The 13,839-nt window shown below is 43.2% G+C and overlaps 1 protein-coding gene across 1 annotated transcript in view; it reads left to right on the forward strand.

Annotated features, from left to right (window-relative positions):
• MAP3K2 (mitogen-activated protein kinase kinase kinase 2) overlaps positions 1-13,839 on the forward strand; it is a 91,213-nt gene that overhangs the window by 29,976 nt on the left and 47,398 nt on the right. The window contains exon 2 of the mRNA XM_045032743.1: positions 11,646-11,715. Within this exon, the coding sequence (XP_044888678.1) occupies positions 11,709-11,715 (7 nt within the window). The 5' untranslated portion in view covers positions 11,646-11,708. The remainder of the gene's footprint in view (positions 1-11,645; positions 11,716-13,839) is intronic.

Raw genomic sequence — 13,839 nt, forward strand, 5'->3', positions numbered from 1 at the left:
TTCAGCAGAAGACCTTCCAAGATCACCAGAAGGTCATGGCATCTTAGTTTAGACTTCCTTTTAAAAACAAAAATATAGCAGCAGTGCAAAAAAAACACCCCCACCTCCGAAACCCAGAAAAAACTAACAACAAAGGACAAACAAACCAAAAACCCCTTTTAATATATGGGTATGGATCTTAGCATAGTAATCAAGCACGATTTTAGTGAAGATAAAGATAAGCCCATTAAATATTTCCTTTAAGATCCTGTAATATGAGATCAGCATGCTGTTGGGTAACTTTCAAATGCATCAGAAATTAAGAAAGCAAAAATCCAAACTAAAAAAAAAAGTATGTTGTCCATTGCAGAAACTGAATGGGAAACATGTCTGTTTTGTAGACAGTAGTGGACACAGACAAATAGATCATGTCATACTTGGATATACAGTAAGAATTCCTTTCTGTAGGGTATTCTGAGATCTGGCAGTACTTATACAGAAATGTAGTTATCTTGCTTGTAAATCAGAGCCAAGAACAACGTTGGACTAGTTTGTACTTGATAAAATTACGAATTCAATCAACGTAAAGAGTAAATGAAAACATTCTCACCTCTGCCACAAATGTTAGAGTTCAAACTTTGTCATACTTGATCACATTTATAATGTGGAAACAAAATTAAGTCCAGACCAGTAATACATAAACTTAGTGCTTTAAAAGGGCCAATTTCACAAAGCTGAAAACAGTTATGAGCCAAATCAGCTGGGATGGAGCGCTTAATCAGAAAAATGTGAATGATAATTGGGAATTGTTTAAGAATATATTGCTAGATGCTCAAAAAGCCACAGTTGATGGGGAAGGGTGTATTGGTTTAAAAAAAAACTGATTTAAGGCAGATATAACGATATCTATATCTAGCTACATAAATATAACAAATGAAAGAAAGGGGAAGTAGATAGGAATGAATATGAATCAGACAATTGATACGGGAAGATCCAGCACATTTGAAAAAAAGCTATTGTTATAGGCCTTTCTATCTGCCAATCATCCCAATCAAGAGAATGGAGTGGGTGATACGGCACTTAATAAAGAATTAAAGGAGAGTAATATAATGTATGCATACCAACATGGGTTCATGGAAAATAGATCATGTCTAGCTTGTAATGTCATCAAAAACAGATACCAAGTGTGGTTGATGAAGGTAATAGTGTTAGTCTAATAGACTTAGACATTTGACTTTGTATTGAATACCTTTGATTAAAAAAACTAGAATGGTATAAAATTAACTTGGCACACAGTAAATGGATTAAAAGCTGGCGTACAGATAGGTCTCAAAATATAATTGTAAATGGGAAAATCATAATCAAACGGGTATTTCCAGGGGAGTCGCACATAGATCAGTTCTTGGCCCTATGCTATTTAACATTTTTATTAATGATGTGGAAGAAAACAAAATAACTGATAAAGTTTGTCAAACACACACATTGGGGGAGTGGTAAATAATGAAGAGAACAGGTCACAGAGGCAGTATCATCTGGTAAGCTGAGCGCAGGCAAAGAATATGCATTTTAATATGGCCAAATGTAACTATATACAGCTAGGAACAAATAGTGTAGGCCAGTGGTGGGCAGACTACAGCTCACAGGCTGCATCTGGTCTGTCAGGCCTTTTAATTCAGCCCTCGAGCTCCTGCTGAGGAGCAGGGTCGGGTGCTTGCCCCGTTCCGCGTGGCTCCCAGAAGCAGTGGCATGTCCCTGCTCTGGCTCCTACATGTAGGGGTCAAGTATCAGAGGGGTAGCCGTGTTAGTCTGGATCTGTAAAAGCAGCAAAGAATCCTGTGGCACCTTATAGACTAACAGACGTTTTGCAGCATGAGCTTTCGTGGGTGAATACCCACTTCTTCAGATGCAAGTGGTGGAAATTTCCAGGGGCAGGTTTATATATGCAAGCAAGAAGCAAGCTAGAGATAACGAGGTTAGTTCAATCAGGGAGGATGAGGCCCTGTTCTAGCAGTTGAGTGAAAACCAAGAGAGGAGAAACTGGTTCTGTAGTTGGCAAGCCATTCACAGTCTTTGTTTAATTCTGAGCTGATGGTGTCAAATTTGCAGATGAACTGGAGCTCAGCAGTTTCTCTTTGAAGTCTGGTCCTGAAGTTTTTTTGCTGCAGGACGGCCACCTTAAGATCTGCTATTGTGTGGCCAGGGAGGTTGAAGTGTTCTCCTACAGGTTTTTGTATATTGCCATTCCTAATATCTGATTTGTGTCCATTTATCCTTTTCCTTAGAGACTGTCCAGTTTGGCCGATGTACATAGCAGAGGGGCATTGCTGGCATATGATGGCATATATTACATTGGTGGACGTGCAGGTGAATGAACCGGTGATGGTGTGGCTGATCTGGTTAGGTCCTGTGATGGTGTCGCTGGTGTAGATATGTGGGCAGAGTTGGCATCGAGGTTTGTTGCATGGGTTGGTTCTTGAGCTAGAGTTACTATGGTGCAGGGTGCAGTTACTGGTGAGAATATGATTCAGGTTGGCAGGTTGTCTGTGGGCGAGGACTGGCCTGCCACCCAAGGCCTGTGAAAGTGTGGGATCATTCTCCAGGATGGGTTGTAGATCCCTGATGATGCGCTGGAGGGGTTTTAGCTGGGGACTGTATGTGATGGCCAGTGGAGTCCTGTTGGTTTCTTTCTTGGGTTTGTCTTGCAGTAGGAGGCTTCTGGGTACACGTCTGGCTCTGTTGATCTGTCTCCTTATTTCCTCGTACGGGTACTGTAGTTTTGAGAATGCTTGGTGGAGATTTTGTAGGTGTTGGTCTCTGTCTGTGGGGTTAGAGCAGATGCAGTTGTACCTCAGTGCTTGGCTGTAGACAATGGATCTTGTGGTGTGCCCGGGATGGAAGCTGGAGGCATGAAGGTAGGCATAGCGGTCGGTAGGTTTTCGGTATAGGGTGGTGTTAATGTGACCATCAATAATTTGCACCGTAGTGTCTAGGAAGTGGACCTCCCGTGTAGATTGGTCCAGGCTGAGGTTGATGGTGGGGTGGAAGCTGTTGAAATCGTGGTGGAATTTTTCCAGAGTCTCCTTCCCATGGGTCCAGATGATGAAGATGTCATCGATGTAGCATAGGTAGAGAAGGGGCGTGAGTGGACGGGAGCTGAGGAAGCGTTGTTCCAGGTCAGCCATAAAAATATTGGCATATTGTGGGGCCATGCGGGTGCCCATAGCGGTGCCACTGATCTGGAGATATATATTGCCATCAAATTTGAAATAGTTGTGTCTGAGGATAAAGGCACAGAGCTCAGCAACCAGTTGTGCTGTGGCATCATAAGGGATACTGTTCCTGACAGCTTGTATTCCATCAGCGTGTGGGATGTTGGTGTAGAGAGCCTCTACATCCATGGTGGCCAGGATGGTGTTTTCTGGAAGGTCACCAATGCATTGTAGTTTCCTCAGGAAATCAGTGGTGTCACGGAGATAGCTGGGAGTGCTGGTGGCATAGGGTCTGAGCAGAGAGTCCACATATCCAGAGTGAGAGTTCCAATGCCCGAGATGATGGGGCGTCCAGGATTTCCAGGTTTGTGGATTTTGGGCAGTTGATAGAATAGCCCTGGTCGGGGCTCTAAGGGTATGGTGATTTGTTCCGGTGTTAGCGTAGGGAGTGTCCTGAGTAGATGGTTCAGTTTCTTAGTGTATTCCTCAGTGGGATCTGAGGGAAGTGGCCTGTAGAATTTGGTGTTAGAGAGTTGTCTGGCGGCCTCCTTTTGGTAGTCAGACCTGTTCATGATGACAACAGCACCTCCTTTATCAGCCTCTTTGATTATAATGTCAGGATGGTTTCTGAGGCTGTGGATGGCATTGCGTTCTGCACGACTTAGGTTATGAGGCAAGCGATGTTGTTTTTCCACAATTTCTGCCTGTGCACGTCGGCGGAAACATTCAATGTATAGGTCCAGACTGTCATTTCGACCCTCAGGAGGAGTCCATGTGGAGTTCTTCTTTTTGTGCTGTTGGTGGGAGGGTAACTGTGTATCAGTGCGCTGTTCAGTGTTGTCCTGAAAGTATTCTTTGAGTCGGAGACTGCGAAAGTAGGCTTCCAGATTGCCGCAGAACTGTATCATGTTGGTGGGGGTGGCAGGGCAGAAAGAGAGTCCCCGAGATAGGACAGACGTTTCTTCTGGGCTGAGTGTGTGGTTGGATAGATTGACGATATTGCTGGGTGGGTTAGGGGTACCACGGTTGTGGCCCCATGTGGCAGGTAGGAGTTTAGACAGCTTACAGTCCTTTTTCCTTTGTAGAGAGGTGAAGTGAGTGATGTAGATCTCCTGTCTTATTTAAGGAAGTCCGTTTGTATGGAAGTTTGGTTATTAATGAGAGTCTCCAGGTTGGAGAGCTCTTTTTTGATGTTTTCCTGTTTGCTGTATAGGAGGCTGATCAGGTGGTTCCTCAGTTTCTTTGACAGAGTACGGCATAATCTCTCACTGTGGTCTGTGTAGTATGTAGATAGCAGTGGATTTTTTACCTTTAGTCCATTTGGTATGATGTCCATCCGTTTGCATTTGGAAAGGAAGATGATGTCTGTCTGTATTTGTGCAAGTTTCTTCATGAGGTTGATGGATTTCCACTCCATACGGCTAAATGCAGTGCCTTGCATGGTGTCAAGTATCAGAGGGGTAGCCGTGTTAGTCTGGATCTGTAAAAGCAGCAAAGAATCCTGTGGCACCTTATAGACTAACAGACGTTTTGCAGCATGAGCTTTTCGTGGGTGAATACCCACTTCTTCAGATGCAAGTGGTGGAAATTTCCAGGGGCAGGTTTATACCCCTCCAGCGCATCATCAGGGATCTACAACCCATCCTGGAGAATGATCCCACACTTTCACAGGCCTTGGGTGGCAGGCCAGTCCTCGCCCACAGACAACCTGCCAACCTGAATCATATTCTCACCAGTAACTGCACCCTGCACCATAGTAACTCTAGCTCAAGAACCAACCCATGCAACAAACCTCGATGCCAACTCTGCCCACATATCTACACCAGCGACACCATCACAGGACCTAACCAGATCAGCCACACCATCACCGGTTCATTCACCTGCACGTCCACCAATGTAATATATGCCATCATATGCCAGCAATGCCCCTCTGCTATGTACATCGGCCAAACTGGACAGTCTCTAAGGAAAAGGATAAATGGACACAAATCAGATATTAGGAATGGCAATATACAAAAACCTGTAGGAGAACACTTCAACCTCCCTGGCCACACAATAGCAGATCTTAAGGTGGCCGTCCTGCAGCAAAAAAACTTCAGGACCAGACTTCAAAGAGAAACTGCTGAGCTCCAGTTCATCTGCAAATTTGACACCATCAGCTCAGGATTAAACAAAGACTGTGAATGGCTTGCCAACTACAGAACCAGTTTCTCCTCTCTTGGTTTTCACTCAACTGCTAGAACAGGGCCTCATCCTCCCTGATTGAACTAACCTCGTTATCTCTAGCTTGCTTCTTGCTTGCATTATAAACCTGCCCCTGGAAATTTCCACCACTTGCATCTGAAGAAGTGGGTATTCACCCACGAAAGCTCATGCTGCAAAACGTCTGTTAGTCTATAAGGTGCCACAGGATTCTTTGCTGCTTTTACATGTAGGGGGCGTAGCAGCCGGGGGGCTCTGCACACTGTCCTTGCCCCAAGCGCTGGCTCTGCAGCTCCCATTGGCTGGGAATTGTGGCCAATGGGAGCTGCAGAGGCAGCACCTGTGGATGGGGCAGCATGCAGAGCCACCTGACTGTGACTCCGCATAGGAGCTGGAGGGGGGACATGCCGCTGCTTCCAAGAGCTGGTTGAGGTAAGCGCTGCCTGGAGGCTGCACCCCGCCCTCCGGTGCCCCTGCCCCAGTCCTGATCCCCCTCCCTCTGAACCCCCCTGTCGCAGCCTGGAGCACCCTCCTGCACCCCAGACCCCTCATCCCCTGGAGCCTGTATCCCCAGCCGGAGCCCTCACCCCCTCCTGCATTCCAACCCCAAATTTCATGAGCATTCATGGCCTGCCATACAATTTCCATACCCAGATAATGGCCCTCAGGCTAAAAAGTTTGCCCACCCCTAGTGTAGGCCATACTTAATGAGCCACTGTATCCTGGGAATTAGTGATTCTGAAAAAGAGTTGGGAGTCATGATGAGTAAGCAACTGAACATGAGCTCCTAATGTGGTGATGTGGCCAAAAGGGCTAATGTAATCTTTGGATGCATACATAAGGGAGTCTTGAGTAGGAGTGGAGAGGTTATTTTACCTCTAGGTGTGTCACTGGTATGACTGCTGCTGGAATACTGTGTCCTGGTCTGTTCACAATTCAAGCAGGATGTTGATCAACTGGAAAGGGTTCAGAGACGAGCCATGAGAATGATTAAAGAATTAGAAAACATGCCTTATAGTGATAGACTCAAGGAGCTCCATCTATTTAATTTAACAAAGAGAAGGCTAAGGGGTGACTTGATTGCAATCTATAAGTATCCACATTGGGAACAAATATTTAATAATAGGCTGTAAATAAAACAGCTGAATCTCATTTAAATTAAGGCTCTTTTACACCACTCTGGCCACTGTCCTTCTCCAAACCTTAGTTATCCACCTCTTGCTTGGCCAGTGTAAGCTTCCGTTCTGGCATCCTTGCATATGAATACTCTACCCTTTTCCAATATAACCAAAATGCAGTCGTTAGTTTTCTTCTTTGTCTGCCATTCTTACCACAACACCCTCTCCTTGAAATACCGTCCTGGGTATCCTCTGTCTCAAATCACTCTACCTGTCCTTGTCATCAAGTCTTTGCTATAATCTCATCTCAGCTTCATTTCTGGTCTTGTCATCTTTCTTTCTCTTTTGCTCCCTATGCTCCTTCCAGTCCTGTGTCTCTTTACTCCCAGTTCTTCCTATTTCAGATCCTGCTAATACCTTTGATGCTTTCATTGTTGAAGAGATGGGATATAATCTTTTCTTTTCTTTTCTTTTTTTTTAAAGTGTATGGAGGGGTTAATTTAGCAGCACAGTTGGCAGGGAAATATAGCATTTCAGCTGCGAGTATAGAACATATTTTTGGTGCTTTATTATAATAAAATTACACAACTAATTAAAATAGATGACATTTATTAAAAGGACCCAGTTTCCATTTCAGGGAAGTTGAAACAAATAGTGAGCAAAATGGTGTTTTGGGGTTGTTTTTTTTTTTATTTTATTTTATTTTAAAGAACAGTATAACAAATTGATAGAGCTTTTATGGGACTCCTCCAAAGTGCGGAACAAAATCCTGTGCATCTGAGCATTACTACAAACATCACATTGTATATCAGACATAAAAATTATTTTTGAAAAACATTAGAATCATAGAATCTCAGGGTTGGAAGGGACCTCAGGAGGTATCTAGTCCAACCCCCTGCTCAAAGCAGGACCCAACCCCCAACTAAATCATCCCAGCCAGGGCTTTGTCAAGCCACCATTCAAATTTTACTTTCCATCTGAGGGATGAGAAAGAGAGAACCATACATGGTAGTCATGTCACTTAATGAACTCCTGGAAGGTGATCAGATACCGAGGGGTAGAGCTGGATAAAGGCAATCCGGGCCCCCTTGGCAACTTGTGACAGGAGGACCCCATATTTATGCCCGTGTTCCTTCCCCTCCACGTGGACTGGGGGTGGTGATCCATTTCATATCCCAGAGGCAGAAGCATGAACCCCTCCTCCTTCCAAGAACTTCCTCCCCTTAGAAATAAAGGCTAAAGAAGGTGTCCCTTCTCCTACCATGGAGAGGCAGAGTGCCAGCCGGGGGCTTCACCCAGTATTTAGTGTGTATCTGCTTGGGTGGGTGGACCAGGACATTACTGCTGCACTCTTTTCCCCCTCTTGCCAGACATAGTCCTCTGCTGGAATGGTGTTGTCTGGGCCCCCCAGAGCAGTGGGTCTTGGAGGTAACATCCCATTGAGGTGCATGGGGAAGCTCACACAATTTGGAGCTATTGTTTTAGACTGTCAGTAGATGTGAGACATTGTGTTTGCTATGTTTGAGTCATGTTTTCAAGCTTTTCTTCACAACCATCAGGACTATCAACATATTTTTTTAGAAAATGAAAGCTGAGATTTTGATAACACTGGAATGCTAGATGTGGGCCTATAGTGGCTATGTCTTAGGGCTTGTCTACATTGGCAATTAACAGCGCTGCAACTTTCTCGCTCAGGGGTGTGAAAAAACACCCCTGTGAGTGCAGCAAGTTGCAGCGCTGTAAAGCACCAGTGTAAACTGTGCCCCAGCGCTGCTCTGCGACCACACGTGGCACATTTGCTGCCATGGCAGTGCTTTAGCGTTGCCAGTGTAGACTAGCCCTAAATCTTGTCCGGGTGATGGGCATGGTGTCAAAACCAGAATAGAATCGAACTAATCATTGCTTCAGATTGATAAGCTCTTGTTAAAGGGACATTGGCAATTAGAAACCACTTTAAATTTTTGTTAAAATATTCTACATGCTGTTAAGTCAGCATGTCAACTTTTGTAGTTTTACTATAACAATTTCTTATTTATAAAAATGTCTTTTTCCTCTTTTGGTATAATTTATCACATTCCCACCCACTATGAAGGTACAAGAAAGTACAAGTTTATGTGCTCCGAGACTCATCTGGATCTGTATTTTAGGAGTGTCAGGTTAAACTTTGAATATATTTTCCCCTTCTTTAGCATAAGCTTTTAAAATGACTATGAGCATGTTCTGCTGTTGCAGCATTTGTTAGATGCTGCTATATCTACATTCAGAGACTGTGTTTAACACCATCTTCTGTAAGTGCTGAGAATCTTAATACCAAAAAAGGTGACAAATTGAGTGCAGTTGTTACATGTAAAAAAATATGGTTATTTACCGTACAGTAATTGTGATTCTTTGAAATATGTTGTACATATATAGATTCCATTCCTGGAAACTCAAACAAGACTCTAATGATCTTGATAGCACCAGCTTGGCCCAGACAATTCTGGTACCCAGCCTTCATGAGACTTTCAATTTAGCCTCCAATAACATTGCCAGTGAGTCAAAACATTATCTTCCTGAACAATGGGAACATTTAGCATCCAAACTTGGCCTCTCTACTTCACACTTTCTGGATGCTGACAATCATCGAAAGAGCTTGTTCTAGAGATATCCAAAACATTCTCCTACAAAATGGAAAGGATGTTACAAAGGTCACATACGCTGCAAAATGGAAAAGTTCTCCTTATTGGCAGAGCAACATCCTATTTCTCCAACAGCAGCAAACATTCCTAAATACCTGGTCTACTTAATCTTGTTAAAAAGATCAGGGCTTTTAATCAGCTCTATAAAAAGAGGTCGCTCTATCAGGGCACCATCCTCCTGTTCAGGATTCCTGTACATTTCAGTAGCTCTATAGTTCATAAAGACCTGACTTACACTCCCCATTCTCCTTCTAGAGCCTATGCCGTTGTGATACTTGCTCTACAGAAAGGGTCAAGGGGCTATTCCCTTCAGAACTCCTTAACGCCACTCTTTGCAGTGACCATAGTCTTTTGCTGCCAGGGAGAATGGCACCTAGAGAGTAATTACTTTCCCCATTGCCTAAAGGACACAGTCCCTCTGTGTTTCAAAGTCTCTTCTTGGCGTCTGAACTCTGATCCCATCAAGCTGAGTGATTTAAAAGTAGGCAGTTGTATGAAAGCAAGCTATTTTCAGTTTGTATAGAAACTTCCTAGTTAAACAACGTTTTTTCTTTTCATTTAAAGAAAATAAAATTTTGTGCCTTAAATGTTGCCAGATGCTTTAGTAAATTAAAAGGAAAAATGTGTGGATGTCTTTTTATGTGCTTGATCCTGTAACATAAACCACTGCACTTGTGCATGGCATCATTGAAGTCAGTGGGAGGCCACAAGTGGAAGAGTGTTTGTGCTTGCCAGTTCTGTTTCCAGGGTTGAAGTCTGTTGTTTTATTTGTACTACTAGAGCACCTAAGAATGAGACACTGTTGTGCTAAGTGATATACAGACATAGATAAAAAAGACAGTCCTTGCCTATGTTGCGTGAGATGGTACTCTGGCAGATCAATTAGGAAGTGTGCTTTTCTGATTTTTCTCCTGATCCTAGCGTGGTTTAAGATATGGTGATAATTATACTTTTAAACAGAAGCTGCATACTTTGCCATGACTCTTTTTTGGATTGTTTACATTATTACTATTATCCTATCTTGGCTTTCTCTACAGCTTTTATCTTGGGCTGTAAGGTGACTGGGGGATTCTGAATGTATGAACATATAGTTATGTAAACAGCTGACCTGGGATTTTTCCAACTATTGAGAGTCAAAGGTAGTCCTTTATGTTTTTAGGATGATTTCCTCTTCATGTGTGACAAGGATTAGGATTTGGCTATAAGTTCTAGTGCCATCATACTTCATTTGTCCAAGTGCTTTGACTAGATGTGTCTATATTCAGTGATCCATTTGCATTTTTTCCTTATAAATTGTGTGTAAATATCTTTAAAAGAAATTGAGAAATGTAAATACAAATACTTTATTATGACTGTGACTGTAAACATGTGAAAATATTATATTTGTGCAGTGGGGACCAAATTAAGGTGAACAATAAATCTGAATTTCCTGACTTTTTTTTGGTCTAAAGTCTTGATTATAACACTGTGTGGAGGAACACATTGTTCCCTCTTGTGGGAGGGGATCCAGGAGGAAGAAAATCCAGCAGAAGAATTCTTTTTTGGAGAAATGTGGAGATAATGAGTTGTTGAACCTTCTGCCAAATATTGGCATTTGATATCAATTCACTCCATTTAATACTTAGTATTTTCCTTTGGCACTTGCTGTCATAAGCATTTATACAGCTTTCTATACTTCCAGTGCAGTGATTCCCAAACTATAGGGCATGCCTCCCTAGGGGGGCACAGAGGAACATTCAGGGGTGTGTGGCAGGGCCCAGGCCAGCCCCCATGGGGGATGAGGAGGGACGCCACCCAACCTCGCTCTCCCCCCCCCCCCCCCACCTCAGCTCCTGGCTGTGGCTCTGCTTCTGGCCCCAGCCTCAACCCCCAGCTGCAGCTTCTCTCTCAGCCCTGTTCCTGCTCCCATCCCTAGCTGCAGCCCCAGTCTCGGCCCCCTTACTCCTGTCTGCAGCTTAAGCCCCCCCAGGGTGACCAGATGTCCCGATTTTATAGGCACAGTCCCGAGTTTTGGGTCTTTTTCTTATATAGGCTCCTATTACCCCCCCACTCCCTGTCCTGATTTTTCACACTTGCTGTCTGATCCCCCTAGCCCCCCTTCCGCCCCCCCCCGGGTCACAACCTTGCTCCCAGCTATGGGTGCGGACAGTGGTAAGGAGGGGGGTGGGGGCACAGCGTGAAAAGTTTGGGGTCATTGCTCTAGTGGATTTTCAGCTTTCATATCCATATGTTGAGGTAGAAATAACAACTGAAATGAAGATTCATAATTTGGTCTTTAAATTGTAGTTGTAGATGTTATGTTAGATTAAAACTTCGCGTTTCAGACGTGGTTTAAAACTCTCAAAAAATATAGGCATTAGTGAAAATAGTTATACTTTACATGTACATATTTTTACACTTTAAACGTGTACTCTTAAGTTTTCAGTACTTACGTGTTTTTAAATTGTTTTTCTCTTTAGAAAATAAATGAATGCTAATGGGACAGCCATTTCCCTGAAGTTCAGGTTTTCAGGCTGGCTGCCATGATGGGTAAGTTACCTATAAGTGGAATCCAATTAAACTGTTACCTTGGCTTAATTCCTAGTGAAAAGAACAAGACCACTTATGTAATTAAAATTATTTTTTATTATGGAAGTGCATGTCATGGCTTTGATAGTTAAATTTGAATTGAGGCTTGCATTTAAAGCAGGCATTCAACCAGTTTGTATATGAAAAAAAATTGCAAATTGTTGACAAAATTACAGTAGTTCCTCTGTGGATATAGAATAAATTTAAAAGAAATATGTTAAAGTATGGAAATGTGCTGTTAGGATACACAGCGTTCACTCTTTAATGACACCACGGGGGGGGCAAAAATCTTTCTTTAAAAATGATTTTAATCTAATCTGAGACTACAAACACTCAAATGCCTTAATCATAAGCACGTTTGATGCCTAGTTTCACTACAAGGTGGCGTTAAGGCTGTTTAGGTGTCCTAACTATGCATTTCTGTACCTCAAAATGTTTGGATTTTTTGTTACATTTAACCTGAATTTTTGGGGTTTATGATGCTTAGTTTTTTGAATGATTACACCATCCTAATTTTAACCTAAAATACTGATATGTACTCTCAATCGTAACTCTATTTTAGTGTATTCTTTGTCTGGGAGTTATGATATAACTGATTTTTGTGTAAGTGTTAGTCCTAATCTGGTACTTTAAAAAAAAAAATTAATGAGCCAGGAAGGTTTAAGGAATATAGTGCTTTTCATGCTGCTACTGTTTCTGCACACACTGAAATTTGGAAGTACAGGGATTTTGTCAAATTACAACATGTATTAGATGTTAAATTGCATTTAGTGTCCTCAAGTTAAAACTTTGTTTCTTATTTTTATCAAATACAGTAGTCTAGCATACTTCTTCTTCATAAGTAGGGCCCCTACCAAATTCACAGTCCATTTTGATCAATTTCATGGCCAGAAGGTTTTAAAATTGGTCAATTTCATGTTTTCAGATACTTATATCTGGAAATTTCGTGGCATTATAACCATGAGGTTCCTGACCCAAAAGAGGGTTGTGGGGGGTTACAAAGCTGATGTACGGCAGTTGTGGGATTGCCACCCTCACTTCTGCATTGCCTTAAGAGCTGGGCTCTGAAGGCAGCAGCCACAACGCTTCCTGCAGCCAGGGGAGATTCTTGGAGGTGAGTCTGATCTCCCCAGTGCTGCTGGAAGTGCCCCTGCCATTCACCTGGCTCCAGCTGCTAGTTTTCCGGGTTGGTGAGGGATGGGATTACTTCTTCCCCTGCACGGCCACTCTCAAGGGGAGATCATACCCATGGAGCCCTGAAAATCCGTGGGCATCCGCTTTATATCCATGAATATCCGCATGTCTGCCCGACGTGGCAGAACATTCCGTGCCCGTATTGGCCTTACCAGCCATTTGCGGACGCACCGTGGACAGCTCACAACCTGATAGATGTTAAGGTCTTCTTCGAAAACGATGGACGAACATCATCATATATCCTTGGACCATTTTTGCGGATAGCAGCGTGGATGTGCCACTTCCTCAGTAGCTGGTAGGGGAACCCAGGCCCACTTGCTACACCGGGGTAGGCAACCTTTCAGAAGTGGTGTGCCGAGTTTTCATTTATTCACTCTAATTTAAGATTTCGCATGCCAGTAATACATTTTAACATTTTTAGAAGGTCTCTTTCTATAAGTCTATAATATATAACTAAACTATTGTATGTAAAGTAAATAAGGTTTTTAAAATGTTTAAGAAGCTTCATTTAAAATTAAATTAAAATGCAGAGCCCCCCAGACCGGTGGCCAGGACCCAGGCAGTGTGAGTGCCACTGAAAATCAGGCATGCGTGCCATAGGTTGACTACCCCTGCAGTAAAGCATTCTCCTGTTTATCCTCCAAGACATGATTTTTCTACCTTGACCCCTGTGCACCTGATATGATCAATGGTGGATGCCTCCTACTATGCTCTCTGGGCTCCTACAGTAGCCCTGTTGGGATCCCAGGCCCTTTATCACCAATAGTTCACAAGGGCCCTGAATCGCTGTCATAAGGCACATTGGCAGACAGATTCTCCCCAGCTTCTACTTCCACCGTCTCAACCACAACCACTGGAGGAGACCTTCAAGGAGCAGGAAGCAAGGGCTGA

The sequence above is a fragment of the Mauremys mutica genome, chromosome 10 (assembly GCF_020497125.1).
Source record: "Mauremys mutica isolate MM-2020 ecotype Southern chromosome 10, ASM2049712v1, whole genome shotgun sequence".
Lineage (NCBI taxonomy): Eukaryota > Metazoa > Chordata > Testudines > Geoemydidae > Mauremys > Mauremys mutica.